Source organism: Lepidochelys kempii, chromosome 9 (genome assembly GCF_965140265.1).
Source record: "Lepidochelys kempii isolate rLepKem1 chromosome 9, rLepKem1.hap2, whole genome shotgun sequence".
Lineage (NCBI taxonomy): Eukaryota > Metazoa > Chordata > Testudines > Cheloniidae > Lepidochelys > Lepidochelys kempii.
Genome location: NC_133264.1, coordinates 76,302,337 through 76,322,576, shown reverse-complemented (window position 1 = coordinate 76,322,576; position 20,240 = coordinate 76,302,337). Strand labels below are relative to the sequence as shown.

The following is a 20,240-nucleotide window of genomic DNA, read 5'->3' as shown; positions in this document are numbered from 1 at the left end:
TGTCACTGAACCTCAGCACCTATTTCAGCTAATTCAAGCCCTGGTGTAGCCATTAGCTTACAGCCATTAAACTGTACCAGCAGGTACTTGTGGGGGATTTATTGTTAGAGTGAGGAGTAGCAGCAACCATTAGAGATCATATGGATCTACACATCTGTGAGGTTCACCAGGATGTGTCAATATGCCCTGAATTAACAATTAAAAAATGATGTTCTCTGTTACTATACAATCAGACCATATTGTGAACTATCAACTACTGATTGGAAGACAAGACAATGTCATATAAATAGAAATGGTCACTTTTCCTTCCCTCTTTTAAAGTGTAAATATTGCGTGCATTTTGAACCATAGTTGCTCACCATTCGTCTGTGCTGCCCACTGGAAAAAGGAAATGTAAAAATGTGCAGATTGCAAGTTGCTCTCGGATGTTATTCTGAAGCAGTGACAGCTCTCTACTACTGGCATTTCTGAGCTCAGATGTACTCTGAAAGCTCTCAGCAGTTGCACTTTTGTTTTATATATCAAACAGGGAGTGGAAACTTGTATGCGATCGGTAAAGTCAGTTTCTGAGTTACTCGTACCAAAAGCTCTCAGAGCTAAACAGAAACCAGAAGAAACTGCAAAAGGTAGGATTGTTATTTTTGGGGGGGAGCTAATTTGTAATCTTTGCTGTACTTTTTCTTTTAAGAAGTTTAAAATGTACCAGTTAACAATACAACTTAGCTTTATACTGCATATTTCACCCACGTGGCAAAGATAGGATGGAATGAAAGAATAACTTTCAGAATGGAAGATAGACTAGAAATTTTTTTTTTTAAAAAATAGGAAGATTCATGGAGGGCATATAGAAATACTAGGTAGTTGTAGTGCAGAGGAAATTAAGATAAAGGAGTATCATTAGAACTCTGGAGGGAAGCTTGTTTTTTCTGTTTAGCTGAAGGGTGGATTTCTTCCAATGTATATAAAAGGATTTGTAGATCAGAGTTATGAAGCATTAGAAGTTTTTACATAATTTTTAACTGTAAAATTTCAAACCAGATTTTCTACTGCTGTGATGTGGCTATCAAGAAAGAAACAATATTCAAAAAGGAACAATTATAGTTTTTTTCCCCATTCTTGTAAGCTCTATAGCTGAAATCAATAAGATTTCTAAAATTTTACTGACATGTCATTTTGTAAAAGAGAACATTTAGATTTTTAGTGGGAAATATGGAACAACCTAAACAAATCTATTAGTATCTCAGGTAACTGTTACACATATATCTATAGATCTCACTTACATGTAAGTGGGTGTTTTTGTCTAATGGATTTTTATTAATGGAGCACATCCTTGTACAAGACAATGCCCAGTATAACATGTTAACTCCAGGTAAAAGAAGAGTTCCTTTCTATTCCATTCCCATGTTCCAGTTTTTTCTAATACATTTTTTTTGGTTTCATTTGTACCCCTTATATCTTTCCAAGTGATCACTACCATGATGATGTATAAGAATGTAAGTAGATAGCTTTACACTGTGCTTAGCACAATGGTATCTGAAACAAAGTCTAGGTATTGTTAAGCACATGGCAGAATTCACAATGGAGAATGTAAACAGAATAGTCTGGCTAAAACTCACATTGTTTTAATGCTAGCTGTAATTCACCTTTAATAACATTTTTTTGAAACACTGCAGTAATAAAAAGAAGAGGGATGTGCTGGTTAGCTGAGAATGGACTTTGTCTTTTTTACTCATGTAACAAGGGTGCAAAATACTAGCTAAGAATTAAAATGGAAAGATTTATATTTCAAACAGAATTAAACCAAGATACTGTACCATTTTTGCCTGAGTACTCTGGGAATTTATTAAGCCAAAATTCCCCTCGCCCCCTCCCCACCACACCATTGACTCATAGACTCTTAAAAAGGCCAGTTTGTCAGTCTCTCTTTGAGTGGGTAGGGAAAGCACCAATAGCAGAACTTTCGGAAAGCTGCAGTAACTGGTTTGGGTTCAGCCATCTATCATTACTGTCACACTGGCTTTGAAAGCTTGTGTGAGCATGCTATCACCCCGTAGTTCTTTGCGAGCACTGGGCTGAGCCGTGTAGCTCAACACTTTTTAGTTACTACGTTTTTCCTCCAGCCTTTTCTTATAAAGCTGCAAATAAATTTGATTTCAAGTTTTGCCTGAGTAAGGATGCCAGGTTTAGGTCCATCGCCTTGGTATTGGGATAGCACAGGTTACTGCAGTGTGCACTTCCCTGCTGCTCTGCCGCTGAACCCTAATCCTCGCCTGCAACACCTCCTAAAAATCCGTTATGAGCTGATTTATTTCTGTCGAGCAGAAGCTGCCAGTTATGCTGAACTCGGCAGTGGTTTCTTAACATGCACAAATGGTGGCTAGGAGACCACCACCACCACTTTCACTTAGGCTCAGGTCCGCAGTTCAGTATCCGGTGCAAGTGGGTGCAGTGCATGGATTGGGGTTGGAAGGCAGGGAAAGTAGAATTCACCCCACATGGCTTGGAGCAACAGCAGAGTTGCTCTGTGATGGCTTCTGCAGCCCAGTGGGTAGAATAGAATGCCCAAATGCCTAGAATAGCCTCTGTGGATCTTTATGCAGCGCCTCCAGAGGAGAGGATTAGAGGATCCATACAGTGGTAGATTCCCTCAAACTCAAAGGCTTCCTTGCAGGGGTCCTGTCCAGTGCTGCCTGGTTTGCAACTAGCCCCATCAAAGACACCAGTGAAAATGGCTCCTCACATTAGAATGTAAGAATGGCCATAATGAGGCCGTATATATGCTACTGCTTAAATGAACATAAGTTACGTCGCTCAGGGGTGTAAAAAAAACCAACATAGATCAACTTAACGTGGCTATGTCGGCGGGATATGCTCTCCTGTCGACATACCTTCTGTCTCTCATTGAGGTGGATTAATTACGTCGACAAGAGAGCGCTCTCCCATCAACTTATTGCATCTTCACCAGACCCACTAAATCAATGCTGCTGCATTGATTGCAGCGGCACCGATTTAGCGCCGTAGTGAGTCCAATGGCCCATCTAGCCCAGTATCCTGTCTCTGACAGTGGCTAGTGCCAGATGCTTATGACAGCTGGAAGTTTAGGGACACCAGGATGGTTGCATCGCTGACCAGGTTGGCCAATAGCCTTTGAGGGACTTTTCCTCCATGAATTTTTCTAGTTCCTTTTTGAACCCAGTTATACTTTTGGCCTTCACAGCATCATGAGTTCCACGGGTGGACTGTGTGTTGTGTGAAGAACTTCCTTAGGTTTGTTTTGAACTTTCAACCTATTAATTTCTTTGAGTGACCCCTAGTTCTTGTGTTATGTCAAGGAATAAATAACACTTTCTCCACATCATTCATGGTTTTATAGACCTTTATCATATCTCTCCTTAGTTGTCTCTTTTTTAAGCTGAACAGTCCCAGTGTTTTTAATCTCTCCTCATATGGATGGCATTACATACCCCTAATCATTTTCATTGCCCTTCTCTGTAATGAAATTCTAATATACCTTTTTTCAGATGGGGCGGCCAGAACTACACATAGTATTCAAAGTGTGGGCACACCCTGGATTTATATAGCGGCATTATGATATGTTCTTTTTTATTATCTGTCCCTTTCCTAATGGTTCCTAACATTTTGTTAACTTTTTTGATGCTGCTGCACATTGAGTGGATGTTTTCAGAGAACTATCCATGACGACTCCAAGATCTCTTTCTCGAGTGGTAACAGCTAATTTAGATCCCCTCATAGCCATGGGAATGGTTCTGGATTTGCCCCTTAATGCATTGATCTGGAATTGATCAAATCATATGTGTAGAATAGAGCTGATTACTATTCATGATACTGTTTTAATTGTTATTTTAAAAAAGAAATTCCCTCTTTGCCGGGTGGGTAAAGAATTCAACATATATATTAATGGTATCATCATCAGACAGTCATATTTTCCTCCTAACTTATGCAATGGTTCATGCACAACCTGCGAGTTGAAACTGCATAGTTTCGGCAAAAGCAAACTGGCCAACTTGTTTAGCAGAGGTCACCTACAACCGTTGAGGCTTGCTTGAAGTTTCAGGTTTATTCCTTAAAAGTGCTTGAATACTCCAAGTGAAACTTGAGCAAGTGCATCTCCACTCTCTAGCTTCTATTTTCATAAGATACCAGAGGGTTTCGGTAGTTCTGTCCCCCATAAAACCCTAGAATACTTCTCTCAATAGGCCCTGTGACTACCCTTATTTTGGGTGCTTTCTGGGGTGAGCCCAGACAGTTTCTCCAACCACATAATGTCCGTTGAAATTCTCCCCCTTCCTGGGATCATGAAGGGTCACAAACTGGATCATTCCTCTCATAAGTAGACTTCAGGGGCACTGGCAAGGTGGACCTCCTCCTCTCTTCAGGTGTCCTCCCTGTTCCCCATTCAGGAAGAGTAAGACTGGGAAATGCTCTCTGATCTTGCTACTGCCTCTTAACTAGCCACTTGCTGCATGTTGGCACTGAGAAGTCTCACAATGCCCTGCATGAGAATTATTGTTCATTAGCTATAAAGTACAGGTAATCTGCTTGGCATGGCACAAGGTGCAAATAAAGACGGTTCCAGCCCTAAGGAATTTACACAACCCCAGTTTGTGGTGGAGTTTAATATGATGCACTCTAAATATCAGAGGAGACAACAGCAGGGCTGGACCCTATTCCTGCAACTGAACAGAGGTGGTAGGAGTAGGCAGGCTTGCTGCTATTACTAACAATAGCAGTGTCTACAGCCCCACACTGAGATCAGGTTCTCATTGCACCAGGCACAATACCTACAGATAGTAAAAAAACATTCAGCCTGTGTGATGTCAGAATGAATAAGGGGAAGAGGCCAGCCAAACAAACACTCACTGATCATCCCATGACGGGAAGGGGATGAGTTTGTTGCCATCCCAAAGGGAGCAAGAGTGCACCCCTACACCAGGAGACACTTACTTGTAAGTAGAGGTGTCCTGGGGCTCTAGCTGGGAGTAGGGAGGTTTTGTTGAAGGAAAGAAGTTCCCAGACAAATTTAGTGTTATTTCAGGTTTTAATCCTGCAGGCTCAGCCAGCCCTCATGAATACTTACTCTATAGTTAAATTGGCGAGGCCTTGATTATTAATAAAAAACGATAGCCTCCATATACAGGGCACTTTACTACCACATCGCCTTTCCACAGTCACGCCCCACTGAAGTCCCGTCACTTCATGGGTAAACACAGGAGCTGCTTAAAAGCACAGAGCAACACTATACAACAGTTCAGGTCAGGAAAGAGAGGAGAATGCTGTATCCAAATACAGGGGGAAGAAATTTAGGTAGCAGAATATCTGAGCTGCAGTTGGTTCAAGACAGCAGGGCTAACAATCCTTCTTAGAGAAAGTTTAATGACAGCACCTAGGTGGGACCTTCATATTAGTCTCCTTGTAAAGATGCTATTGCAAACAGCATAATACGTCCAAGTGCTGAACAGGCACCATAGTTCAATCCTGATTCAGAAATTGGTGCTAAATACAGAATCATAAACATCACTTTGATTAGACTCGAGAGATCTCCCTTCTAAACACTGACCCAGTTCAACAGTGCTTAATTTGTGAGACAGGCTCACAGCACCATGTGGGATGGCTAATTGCTGTGAGTCTCATACTAGCTTTGCAACTGTCTTCTGGCATTTTTAGCTGTATTTTTTCCTCGCAGCTTTTGCCTCTTGCAAAACATCTGCCTGTTCTGAGTTATGGTAGGTTGTTTTCAACCTTTTTTTGTTGGTGGGCCCCTAAAACGTTTTGAGTGGAGGTGCAGATTCCTTTGGAAATCTTAAACATAGTCTGCGGACCCCCAGAGGTCCAGAGACCACAGGTTGAAAACCACCATGTTAAGACATTTATGCACCAGCCCCACAGCCTGCAGGAGGAAGTGCAAGTTTGAAGCCCACTGGATAGGGTGTGTTCAAAATGTGCTGTATCACCTACCTGATTTACTTGATAACTGAAACGCGGTAAACTGGCAGGGGAGAGGGAAATGGGGGGAAACGAATAACATTAGCTAGTCTCAGGCATAAAGTAAGGAAGCATTCAGATACCATAATGATAATATCCTTAAGAGGATGGACTGAGGAATAGATGGGTTAGATAGAAGCGTCTTCATGCAGTTATGTCAATGCTCCAAATTCCTGAAGTGTTAAATCATGGCTATTCCACTGCATGTCCTCTGAAGCAGACATCACCAACCATGTTGAATCATGCCCTAGATCAGTGGTTTTCAAACTTTTTTAGATTGTGTATCCCTTTCCAAATGTACTCTACCGCCTACCTCCAGCTAAGATAGGCAGAGGTGACACGTGGGTTGGGGGGGCACATGGGGTCAAGTCGTCCCCCAGATTTCTGCCTTCCCTTTAACAACAGCTTCTAGAGGTTTTCACACTGTGGGAGCAGCCCCGCTAATGGGACATGGAGGAATGTTCAGGAGGGAAAGTGGCAACACCAGGCAGCTCAAGCCAGCCCTGCATGGAGCACCCACCTCCATCCCCTCACTCCACCCAGCCTTCATGGATTGAGGGGGCCACAACCAAAATTGTAACTCAAAGGGGGGGGGTGGCAAGCTCAAAAAGTTTGAAAGGAATTTCTGAATTGCACAGCAGAAAGGAAATGTACACCAATGTGGCTGCAGTTTTAATTGAAAGGAGATTAAATGTTGATTAGATTGCCAAGTTTTACTAAATAAAATAAGTTGTCCTCCATTACAGGATTTTTCTTGTATACCCCCTGGTGAAAGCTTGCATACCCCTATGGGAATGCATAGCCCAGTTTGAAAACTACTCACTAGATCAACTGGAAAAAAAATTGCACATCAGTCTCTCAGCTTGTTCCATAATCTGCAACTAAAACAAAGAGGACATTAAGACATATCTGCTTTTGCACATATTGGGCCAGACCTATTAAGTGGCTAGCAAGGGATTATGTTTTAATTTTTAGCCTACAAATGGCAGTCAGTCAGGATCTATTTTACATATTTTCACTCCCTGACCTCCCCAAAGGAACTCCCATTGGCCACAGTGCATGAAGCGAGCAACTAAGGATTCAGACCCTTGTCAAAGTGATAACTGTGTATCTGAATTTATAGTAGAGTGGTACATTTACAGCTAACAGCAAGTTCCATAGCAATGAAATGCCAGTTTTCCACCAATATGGAAGCGTGATCAGTACCAATCTTGCTATTCATTATAATGGAAATGCTGATTAAAAGAGAAAGAGGAGTTAAGATTTATAAAATTTAAACTCACTCCCATCCCCCACTGGTTGATTTCACCTCAGGTTCACAACTTGGTGTGCATTAAAAGGCAGAATCATGAATTATTAAGCTTTGATTATTGATGCACAAGGAAACAGCTTTAAATTCTAAGTTAGCCATAAAAAACACAAAACATTCCCGTCTCTCATCTTCCAGTAAGGTCAAGGCAGTGTGGGCTAATATATATTTGGCAACTTGACATATTAGAGCAACAGCAAAAACTCTGGCTGTATGGACAAACTGTCACAAGAGTCTTGGGGCTCAGGGTTCGAATACAGTATAATACCCTCAACATGATATAATATTAGAAGTATCATCTGTATATTCTAGCAGTAAGAAAACACAGGAACTTTGGTTTTCACATACTGTTTCAGGGTAATAGTTAGACTCCAGTTGTTTACAGCAAAGAGAATTATGTTAGGTGCTGAAGATACCTAGCAAAACCCTGATGGCCACTTCTGAGAGAAACCTGGTTGGGGCTAAAGCAGGGGAAATCTCAGAGAGGTTCTTTCCTCATGGAGATTTCTCCTCAGTTAGTCTGTCAGAGGATGCAGTTTGTCTCCTGCCCCCACAGAACAAGATGGAGAAATAGAGAAAACTGTTTGAAAGAGCAAAATATTTCTTCTCAACTGACATTTTTATAAAGGTAACAGCCCTGAACTTTATTAATATTATGGTAGGGCCTAGACACCCTCAAAAACGTATTGGAAGAGGCAATTCCTGGTCTGAAGAGCTTATAAAAAATAGGAAGCCATAACCCTCCCCCAAACTTAAGAGTCATCACCCCACCTCCTCTATCTTGTCACCCCCAGTTGTCATTTTTGGAAAGAGAAGTCTTGGTACATGACATTGTTAGTATTATAATATTTCTGTTTACATGGCATTCATAGGAAACAGTTATTTTTGCTCATTGCTATTCTCCATATTCTCTTTTATAGGCTCCATAAGAGAAATAGGAGAAACAGAAGGGTATTACAGTCAGCAGTGACCCCACAGCCACCACCCAAAGAGCAGGTCAGTAATAAGCAACTAAAAGTTGCGTACAATATCTGATTAACACTCTATCCACATTGTCTTTTCAATGGTACTTTTATATTATGTTACAGCACATACATTAACTGTACATCTAGCATGGTGTGTGTACAGAACTGGGGGGTGGGAATTTGCTGCTGGTATAGACCAGCTGCAAGTTACTACTCCACTCCCCTGGAGCAAGGGGGGCACTTGGGAGGGAGTTGTGACTCAGGAGGTTTCTCTGAGGTAAAATGCCTCCTTGAGCGACTCCTGGGGTCGTCAGAGTAACAGCTGTGTTAGTCTGTATTCGCAAAAAGAAAAGGAGTACTTGTGGCACCTTAGAGACTAACCAATTTATTTGAGCATAAGCTTTCGTGAAGTGAGCTGTAGCTCACGAAAGCTTATGCTCAGATAAATTGGTTAGTGTCTAAGGTGCCACAAGTACTCCTTTTCTTCCTGGGGTAGTGCATCTTACAGACCACTTCTTGCTCAGGGCTGTACTTAATGGCATGAGTTAGCAGGGGTGCCACTTCAAATTTTGGTGGGAGGGGGCAACTTTAACCATGATTCCAGGGGCTACTTAGGCACCCAAAAACTCTACATTGTTTGCAGATAACAACTTAGAATTTGGCAGACAGGAGCACTGTTTCTAATTCCTATGTAAAGAAAGAAAAATATCTACAAACACCAATTAAAGCCATAGTTTAAATTGATATGTGAATTTAGAACTATCAGGAGATAATGCAATCCCAAGCCTTGACGTACCAGTTTTGGAGCCTTAACACAGATATCAGAAATATAAGTTTGATACTTTGTACGCTATCTTTAGTAGAGAGAAATAAAAATAAATAAAATCTGTTTAATAATCTGCGTACTTTCTCTGACACACAGTGTTACTGCCATTATCTACTCTATTTTAGTCAACTGTTTTTCACTCCACTAAAAATGCATTTACTTTTTTTTTTAACATATGTGATTAAGGTTTTTTTTCTCTTTTATTAAAAGAGGAATTTATTTTTCTAAATATTTTGGCATATGTGTATCAATCACAATCATGTACGTGACTCATTAACATTTAAATCCATCATTACTATTAGTATCAAGCTTGGAACCACATTTATTTTTGTATGAATTTTAAATTATTTTACAGATATAATTAAAACACAATTTGAAAATAAGTGAGCTTATCTGCACAGTGTCTAAAGTTATGTATTTAGCTAACTTTTTTAAACTTGCACCAGTAAGGTGAGCACAAGCTAAATGTACATCCTAGAATGTCACTATTATTTGATTGTATCACTTTAAATAATGAATGACAGAGCACAATATGGTAATAAAAGTAATAATGATAATTACTCCAGCTGGCAAAGGTTATGTAGTTTAGAACTCACTAGTCAAAGAATTATTTTTAGGCATAAGAGAAATAAAACTATGAAATGCACAGTCCAATCAAAAAAACTCAACAGTAGTCTAATCCTTAGTGAACTTTGAAAGAATAAAATTGCAGAGAATATATGTGCCTTGTGCAGTTGGACAGGAAGTACCAAGAAGTACCAACAAGAAATATCAGCAACAACAATAATACGTGTGTGTGTGTGAGTGAGAGAGAGAGAGAGTGTGTGTGTTGGGGAAGTGTGTGTGGGAGACTGTGTGTGCCCCGAGTGTGTCAGCACACTGTCTCTTTAAGCTGAGCATTCAGGAGTCTGATCATTTGTTCAGTACAGCAGCAGCAGCAGCTGCAGCCCCCACTCCTGAGTCAGAGGCACCAGTGCAGACAAGTTCCCTGTCCTCCCACCCCACCTCTAGCATCAGGCAAGCTCCCCCAAAGCCCTGCCAGCCATGGATCAGCTTCCTAAAGCAGGGGAGACTGGAGCTGGGCAGTCGGAGAGTGGAGGCTGCTGACTGGGCACCCAGCTCTGGAGGGGTGGCTATGGGGCAGGGAGCACTAAAGCAAATTTTGGGGTGGCTATAACCCCTGCAATCCCCTCTTCCCCCAGTGCCGCCCCTGGACCTGGCTGTATATCACTGCAGCGCTCCGCCTGGATCTGGGGCGTGCGCCATGAGCAGACCTCTGGTATGAAACTTTTTGGGGTGGGGGGAGAGCAGGCATGTGTTCCTCCCACCCTCCCTAAATGGCAGCCCTGTGAGCTAACCCAATGCTTTGTCTCATTCTAGATCCACCAAACCCTGGTTCTGCAATCCTTACTCATGTGAGAAGTCATTATGGACTAAATCGTGCCCCAATTCTCATACTGACCAGTACCTTACTCCATAAGTTGTCCTTTTGAATTCACTCACATGCATAAGGACTGCTGGATTTACCAATTCTGTTCCAGGATTTGAATGTGCAAGTTACAGTGGGCCACGATCCTCAGCTGATGGAAATTAGCAAGCTCCATTGAAGCCAGTTACTAATTTACACCAGCTGAGAATCTGGCCCAACATATTTAAGAGCCTTTTTTCTGTGTGAAGAAATGCCTGATGCAGGAAGTACCATCCACCCTACTATTTTGAGGCTCCAGATTTGATTTGAAATATAAAAGTCAATACACCCATTCTGCTGTGCTATCTATAATGAATAGAATTTACTTGTATAAATAATCCCATTTGCTTCCCCTTCTCTTAACCTCTATCTGTTGTTACACTGTGAGCTACAAGGGCGGAGTCTGTCCCTTCTTGAAGGGATGGGAACTGTCTGGTGCATTGCAGGCACTACCTTAAACCAATAATGAATATATAGAATGACAATTCTGTATGGAAGATGCTATTAATACATTTTTTTAAGTATAAAAGATAAGTCACCGTGTTGTGCCTGCCAAAATCTGACCGGTCAAAAAAAAAAATATTGCCATTTAAACAGGAGAAAGAAAATAGAAAAAAAGGAAGTTACTTATGGTTTATAGTTAGATACAGAAAGTCTTCGTAATACCATAAACTTGAAGGTAAACAAGCATGCAGAACATATGAAACATGAGTTCCTCTTTTAGCACCTTGCTGGGTTTTATATTGTATTTTTGGCCAAAATGCCATACTTTTTTGTTTGGAATTTTCCAGTTGCAGTTTCTCACTTTGCTTGTATTTTTTCCTCTAGTAAAAATTGTCATTCGTCTCCTGGGGTGACTCAGAATATCACAAGCATCAATATCTATAGCTATATATGGAATCCCTGCAGTGAAAGCATAATTTGAAAAAAATTTCAGTGCTTGATTTTTCTATATTTCTTCAGTGTCTCCTGAAGCTCCCCAGTGCACAGGGAGAGGAACCCACTGCTACAGCCCTTTAGGCTAAGATTTTCAGGAGAGCCAAAGGGAGTTTCATGCCCAAATCTTATTGAACATCTTTGGGAGTTGGGTACACAACTCTCTTAGGCTCTTTTGAAATATTCTAAACTTAAAGGGTAAAGCATTCTTTCCCTGTGTACGAGGACAGTTCTGCTAGCTAGTGCCTAGCAGGTTGAGCCATTGTTCCAGCTAGTCTCTACTTTTCTTCACTTTTCTTTTTGGGTTACTGTAGGAAAACGGGTTTGTAAATGGGGAGCAGACTGTGAACTTTCCTGAGTGCAAAGACTGCAATTCTATTTAGCAGTATGCAGGCTGTGCAAGGAGAGGGAGACTTCTTACTTTTCCCCGTCTATGTGCCCTTTTAAGGACTAAGCAGAACCTAGCCTTTGAGGTTATGATGCCTTTGATGAATTATGTAATGTTAGGTAATTATGTAATGTCTGTTGTTTAGTGCAAGTGTAATGACATTGTGTTAGTAATGGAATTAAGGGAAATATTTCAGGAGGAGTAAATACAGAGTGAATGATGGTGACTTTACACAATAAACCAGAGTGGGAAAAACACTGAGGCTATTTTACTCAGGTACTGGTTCACTTAGAGAAGCTCCACCATCCATTTTACCGAAGTTGTTTGTGTGTGTGTGCAACATGTATGGCTTGCGTTAGTTGCACTGCATTGCACTACCCCCTCACTTGCATGGGGGCCATTGATGTAGGGCCAAATCTATCTAGTCTTACTCACCTAGGTAATCCTAGTTCAGTAATGTGAGTAAGATTTAACCTTACTGGCTGGATGAATCTTGCTGGGAACCACCATGCAAGAGAGGGCTTATAAAAAACACCCCATTGAGAGATTTTTTTTAAAAATGAAGCTGTTTTATACGCTGAGCCTGCAAACACTTATACACGCTTAACTTTACTCATATGAGCAGTCCTATTGAAGTCCATGGGACTACTCATGTAAATAAAGTTAAGCACACATAAATTGTGCAGATTTGGGACCTTAGCATGCAGACAGAGATGAAATCATTTTAGTATCACAAATTCAGAACTTTAAAATAAATTCAGTGCTACATGTTAGGGAAAAACAGGTTAATATGAAGAGGGAAAAATAAACATCAAGCTGGCCTGTGCAACTATCGATGAGCCTCCTTTGTTCAGTCATCAGAGTGCCTAATTCTAGAATCACAAAATAGGTAACGTAATATCTTTTTATTGGACCAATTTCTGTTGGTGAAAGAGACAAGTGTTCAAACTACACAGAGCTCTTCTGCAAGTCTGCGAATGACAACACCGAACCTGTTACCTAAAACTCAGAGGAACTGAAATTAATACATACGGTATTGGGTCATGGTTTAATTGACCTTGTTCTGTATGCCCCAATCTCACAAACATTTGCACATCTGAGTAATTTAACACATTGAGTAGTTTGATTGAACTCAATGGGCTATTCATGTGCACATTTGAAGGGTAAAGGCCTTATTTTATTTCTTGAGCATTGTCATCTAATGCTACTGTTATGCTCAGGAAAGCAGGCAAAGGCACTGGGTGGGAAGCACAGACATAGGATATTTATTTAATTGGAATTCTACAATAATATAAAAGGGGGGCCTTTCCCAGGCACCCCAACACCAATTACAAAAACGAGAAGTAAACTAAACAGAAGCTTATTCTGGAATAGCCTCATACTAGGAGTTGTGGGGGCAAACAACTTGTTTTAACAGAGAGCTGGACAAATTTTTGAGTGCGATTGTATGAGAAGATTCTTTGTGATGATAGGGGGCAAAGCTCAACAGCCTAGAGGCTCATGTCTGGTTTACATCTTATGTTCCTAAAGCTCTCATGCTTCAGCTTTTCAGCCGGCCACTAGCAGGGGTCAAGAAATGAATTTTTTCCTCATTTTTAAAAATATCCTTCCTCTGAGCATCAGGGATAGCCATGGCTGGAAATGGGTCACTGGGTAGGGTGGGCCAGGGCCTTGAGATGGCGCTGAGCAGTCTCCCTTCCAGGTGCTTGGCTGGCAGGTTTTTGCTGACATGCTTGGGATGTAGCTTATTGCCATATGTAGGGTTGGGAAGGAATGTCCCCCAATTCAGATTGGCAGTGACCTTGGGATCTTTTTTGCCTTTCTGGTGTGTGGGTGGGAGTCACTTGTCAGGATTAAATAAGATATATCTCATTTAATCATTTCCTTGCCATTGCAGGGTGCTTGAGCACTGGTGCACCTGGGTTCCTCCTATTCTCTGCCGGTGGCACATATTAATGTAGTCTCCTGTGGGTCTCATTTACTTTGCTCTCATTTCAGTTGTTGGGGTTAGTATGCGGGTGCTGGAGGGGGTGTTGGTGGCCTGTGATACACAGGAGGCCAAACTAGGTGCTCTAGGTCACTTCTGGCTTTAAGCTCTATGACTCTATCACTCTCCTGGCCCATAATACTGAACCCACTCCAAAACACAACATTTCCCCTGCTCCATAGATTAAATTCTGTTCAGATGGCATCTCCCACAACAGACTGCACAAACAGACATGCCTTGCAGAGTGCTCTTAAGGCCAACAACTTAGGCTATGCTGGACCACAGGAGAAGGCGGCTCATCTGAGAGCCGTCAGCCCACCCCTCACAGGGAACATTCTGCTACCGAACCTTTCTCTTATAAATCACAGGTGCTCCAGTCTGAGTGCCTCCGCTGATCACAGCTGTGACAGAACGGTCCAAGAGGAGAGGTGGTTTCTCGTGTAGGAAGGTCCCAAGACATTTGGGTTGTTGTGGACAATCACTTATCATATGTTAACAGTATATTCAAGATGCTTTCATCACTCAGTTTGTCATTTGCAGGGGGCTTTACCTCAACAAAATACTGGCTGCGTGATAGATCTTTTTATGAGATGTTTCATCCATTAGCAAAAAAGTTACATTTTAAGAAACTTTAGTATCAGCACCTTCTTGTGAGAAGGTAGGTTGGAAATGCAAAATATTACAGTGATATCAACTGTGAGGAAAAGCAAACATGTAGCTGCACTTTTACTTTCAGTTTCAAGGGGAAACCTGTTAACTGGCTGCCGAAGTAACCAATGGAACAAGTGAAACATTAGTGGAAGAACTATGCTCAAAAATCATGTTCACAGAACACAAAATAGCATTTTTCCCTAGAATGGAGTTTAGCTAGGAGGAAAGGCCACCATTTTGTGACCTGACATTCTGGGTTAGCATAACAGCATTTGCACTGACGGAAAGGTCAGATTTTCAGATTAATATATCAGCCTCATTTACATGAGAAATAGATTCTTTTCTGCAATGCGGCAGTAGCCCGAGACCTTAGAGGTTTTCAGTACATACGTACTGTAATTATATGGTTTCAATCAGATGAGAAAAGTGCTCCTTCTTTTGGGTAAATATCAAAAATTCCTTCTGTGGGTGACTTTTATGAAAGGTTCTTACATTTTGGACATTTCTGGCAGCTTATGTTATTTTATCATTGCAAAATTATGGAAATAAAATATTTTTACTTAAAGAATTTGTCTTAGGCACCAAATTCAACATTGGTGCAACTCTACTGACTTCAGTGGTGTTACAGTAGGGATGTATTTGGATCAATGTGGTTATTAACATAAAGGAAGACGTAGGCACTTCTTGAAGGGCTCACTACTTTATTAGTCATGCAGCACACTAGACTCCATTGCAGATTCCCAGGCATGATTACTTGGCATAGGAACTATCCAGTCTATCTACCTAATCAGTACTGAGGGACACATAGTGATGCAGAGTGCCCCTTGTCAGGATGTCTGCTGCCTCCAACAGGTGCAACTAGCCATAAGAAGGTCCTTCCTTTTAAGCAGATACCTCAGTTTGTAGAAGAGAATTTGATAAAACTACTTAGTTATTAGCAAATGAGGGTGTACTAGGGTCAGAGAAGAGTTCTGTTTAAAGATGCATAACACTGGATTAAATGATGCAGGTGTCGTGATTAGGCCGGTCTATACTTTCTTCTTATTCTGCAGTGCCCTTGCTCTCACTTTCACTGAAGATGACAAAGGACTTGATTTTCTGAAGTGCTGAGCACTCACTGATCTTGATGAAGACAATGGGAACTGTGGTGCTCAGCATCTTAAAAAGCAGGCCTACCTTGGATAAAAAATAATTTAAAGTTTCTTCCAAGATTTCATACACACACATTATATATATATATATATGGAGAAGGAGAGAGCACTTTCAAAAAAGCATACTCCCATATGGCATGATATTAGTCAGTAATTTTCCTCGTTTTCTTTCAGCTGCAGGTCTGCATCTGTTTTGACATTTGGGGGCTGAGAAAACTGGCTGTGAAATACCTCCAGATGGATGATTTTGAGGATGCTATTGTACATGTATTTATTGCTTACAGCACCACATAGTGAATGCTCCTTATTCCAACCTGCACCTTGCCTTCATGCTGAGCTTCATTTTATCAGCACCACAAGCAATTATATTCAAGAGGCATTTGAGAGGGAACGTGACCAGGGTCATACATGACTTACTCACCACAGGACAAAGTTTCTTCCAAAATCAGAATAGACGACATAGAAACTGAAACCAATGTAAAAGTGAAGCCCGAAGGAAATGTCATGTGTAGTTTTTACTTTAGGACAATCTGGTCAGCAAGAAGCTTTAGAGGAATAATGTTATCAAGCCTTGCAAGCAACAATCTTACTTAGTTAGATGAACACAAAGTAAACAAGAAACTGTGAAGAGCAAAATAATGCTGTACAAGAAAGCAAAGGGATGCAAAGGAACAAGACAAGTAAATGTTAAGTTTGCAGCTTCTCCGGTATTTTTTAATTGTTACCTACCTAGGAAATTTGACGATAGCTGGAAATTCCATTGGTAACGTAAACTTCTCATTAGAGTTCACATCTGTGCTAAATGAAAATAAACATGACGACAGACAGCTCAATCTGTTACAACAATACTGATGTTAAGTGTTACTATGTAATTACATACACTTTGATTCTGGTCCCTGGATTAATAGGGAATGTTTTAGCTCTGTGGGTCTTTTATGGCTACATGAAAGAAACTAAAAGGGCAGTGATATTTATGATCAATCTAGCCATTGCTGACTTAGCACAAGTTTTATCCCTGCCTCTAAGGATTTTCTACTACTTGTCTGGAACATGGCACTTTGGAGAAGGTCTCTGTATATTTTGTTTCTACCTTAAGTATGTAAATATGTATGCAAGCATCTACTTCTTAGTTTGCATCAGTGTAAGACGATTTTTGTTTCTTATGTATCCCTTCAAGTTCAGTGACTGCAAACGTATATATGATGTGTACATCTGTATCGCTGGGTGGATTGTCGTCTGCATTGGCTGTTTGCCTTTTCCTCTTCTAAGATTTAACTCTGGTAACTCTAGTAACTCTGATAATACTGACATTCAGCTTAAGTGCTTTGCAGATCTTCCCATAAAGGACATTGACCTTTCCAACTCCATTGTGATGATGACCATAGGTGAGATGATTGGGTTTGTAACTCCTCTGCTGATAATTCTGTATTGCTCATGGAAGACTATCCTATCATTAAAAGAAAAGAATTCAATTTCCCATGACTTTGGAGAGAAAAAAAAGGCTTTAAAGATGATCCTCACCTGTGCTGTGGTATTTCTGATTTGCTTTGCACCTTATCATATCAGTTTTCCTTTAGATTTCCTTGTTAAATCAAAATGGATAAAAAACCAATGTGCCCGAAATGTGATTTCAATATTTCATGCAGTGGCTTTGTGTCTTGCCAGTTTGAATTCTTGTGTAGACCCAGTCATATACTACTTCACTACAGATGAGTTCAGAAGACGACTTTCAAGACAAGATTTGCAAGACAGTATTCAGTTACACAACAGAGGTTATGCGAAAAAGCATTCCAGAACTGTGTGATAAGGTGAAGTGGTGTAATATTAATATTGCACTTTCTGAAATGATTACAAGGATGTTCATCATCATATTCATGTGGTCCAGCATATTGGGGAAAATTCTGAAATCCTTTCTCAGGCAAACATCTGTTGACTTCAATGAGCATTGGACTGATTAAAAAATTGACAAAGGACTTGAGGATTTGACCTTTTTCTTGCAAGCCTGTTGTGAATATTGAATTTAAACAACATGGTATGTATATTATAAAAATAATTGATATGGTGACCAATCCAGAACTGACCAAACCGGAATAAAATAGCTTTGTTCATGTGAAACTGATGAGAGCGAGATTAAGATTTCACTTGTTGAATGGAGGTAAGGGCCAGGGCACTAATTCTGTGTCCAGCTATTGCTGTGTATAGGACAGGGAGCATGAAGTATGTCACCTGCCACTACCCTCCTATATCAGCTTTCAGCCATGTGATATGCAATACACATTGTCCCACTGGTCACAACCACAACATGTCCGCTTCTACAACTCTGCAATGCCTTGCAGAGGCCCTCAGGAGATATCTCATATATGTCCACATGCCCCTCTGAGAAAATTCTCTGCTACTTTGGCCAACAGTGCAGAAGAAATGCATCATTTCTGCTAATTTGCAGCTTAACGTGCCTACGTAAGAAGGCTCAGTATTTGGTTGAGGCCACTAATCCCACAAACTACATCTAGGTTAGATAAGCGTGATAGGGCGGCCCCCACCAGCAAAAACTGATTGGCAATAATGCACAACTAGACCTAGCTGAGGAGAAACCACACAGTACAGTTTTGGTGGATTATGTAAAGAGGAGAAAGTAATATGTTGGAGGCATGGCCTGTGAGGCTCCATATAGTGCAAATTCTGTGCAGATTAGGTGCAACAGTCTACATCCACTACCCAACTCCATACCTTTCTGTAATATCGGCTACCCTGCCACATGCTAGTGACTGCTGGCTGGGGTTGAGCATGGCCCAGCAAAGCTCTTTGATTTGGATTTGGATTTTCCTGTGTGGCCTGGATTTGGTCCTAAAATAAGAAGCACTTGACATTATTTATTTTTGTGATGAACACTGAATTCAGAAACTTTGTCAAAACTTTGAATCAAGTAAAACTGTCTTTATATTGGGCCAGTCCCTGATGTTGTTGGGCTCCTTACTCAGACAATATTCCCTTTGACTTAAAAGAGAATTTTCACTAAATAAGGACTTCCAGATTTGGCCCCTTACTAAAACAGTAATGATTATTTAATTTGTATAGCATGCTAAGAGTCTGCTTAATGCAATACTAACCATATGGAGAGGAAGAGGAAGTTCTTGCCTCAACAAGTTTACAATTTAAATATTAATTAACATTGCCTCATATTTTTGAGTAGATCATATTATATATTCCATCACCTCGGCTCTAAGATATGGTTGGGTTAATCTATTAAGAAAAAAGTAAGGACTGACTTGTAATTTTACCTGTTTCTATAATCAAAAGTCCTAAAATGTCCAGAAAGCTTTTTTATTTTACTGCCTGTTTCTGGCTCAGAGATGGAAATGCCAAAATGAGAAAGATTTCACTGCTAATTTTGCAGACTCGAGTAAGCTTCCAATAAAAGGCTCCCCACTTCAGGATATTTGTACCAAACAAATGTCAAACAAATCTTTTAAAGCTCACCCCTTGCTGAAGGTGTGGAGTGAAATGATTTCTTACTTACAACTGACATTTTGTGACTATAATATCTATCTTCTGTGTCGTCAGTCACATTTCAGGTGCATTTTGCAAAAATGTTCAATGGGACTCCAGGTTTACGAGCCCACTGTTCATTTCATGATTGATTTGATAAGATGATCTCTGTAATTCTAAAAATGCCAAACTCTAGCCAAGTGGAAACCAATGAGAACTTCATCCCTGACTTCAATAGGGCTAAGATATGGCCAGAGGACTCTAAATTCTCTGAATTTTGCTGGTTTACATTTTATTATTAAAAGTAAACTACTTTAAACTAAAGTGTAATTTTAATGCAGAAGATTAATGTAACTAGAAGCAAAGATATTATATAATAACCTTGGAGAGATTCTTACAATGAAGGTTCAAACCTGTTTTTTGTTTTGTTTAAGCAATTTATTTTATACTAAATATCAAAAACCTGGGACTGCTGTTGGGACTTAACCCTGCATTTCACCGGCACCCTTCTGTGAAATTTATTTTGTATAAAATATATTTTTTTAATGTTAAAAATACTGTGAAAATGTAGAGTTTTAATTTAATGAAAACGTAGTTTTGCTAGATAGGGACATAATTTATAAAATGTTTACTTTCCTTTGAACTGATTGATGTGTAAGTTTAAGACTGTTATGACATAAGGCTCGGTTTATACACACACACACACACACACACACACACACACACACACACACAGAGAGTAATCCCTTTGTACATGCATATGCATGAGTCAGCATGCCTGTATCTGTATTTGTCTGAGTATATAATGCTAGACAGGGTATTTCATGGAAATTGTAACTTGTCATTAGAAATGGAAAACAATCTACTTTCCAGCATCTACATAATATTCCTGACTGTATATAATTAAATAAAAATTCCATTTTTATAAAGTAGCTCATCTCCACATTTATGAAACCTCCTCCGTCACCTGTTCACCCTGCTATAGAAACCAACTCCAGGAAATTGAATCTTGTTGCTGACACCTGCCTGTCAATGGCACGATAGAGACTGGTGAAAAACCCTGCTCAATA

The 20,240-nt window shown here is 40.3% G+C and overlaps 1 protein-coding gene across 1 annotated transcript; it reads left to right on the top strand.

The window, feature by feature from the left end:
• Positions 1-386: 386 nt before the first annotated feature.
• On the top strand, positions 387-20,036 carry GPR174 (G protein-coupled receptor 174). The gene is made up of 3 exons (XM_073360938.1): positions 387-626; positions 8,233-8,308; positions 15,859-20,036. The coding sequence occupies exon 3, from the start codon at positions 16,487-16,489 to the stop codon at positions 17,486-17,488; it is 1,002 nt and encodes a 333-aa protein (XP_073217039.1). The 5' UTR covers positions 387-626; positions 8,233-8,308; positions 15,859-16,486; the 3' UTR covers positions 17,489-20,036.
• Positions 20,037-20,240: the final 204 nt, after the last annotated feature.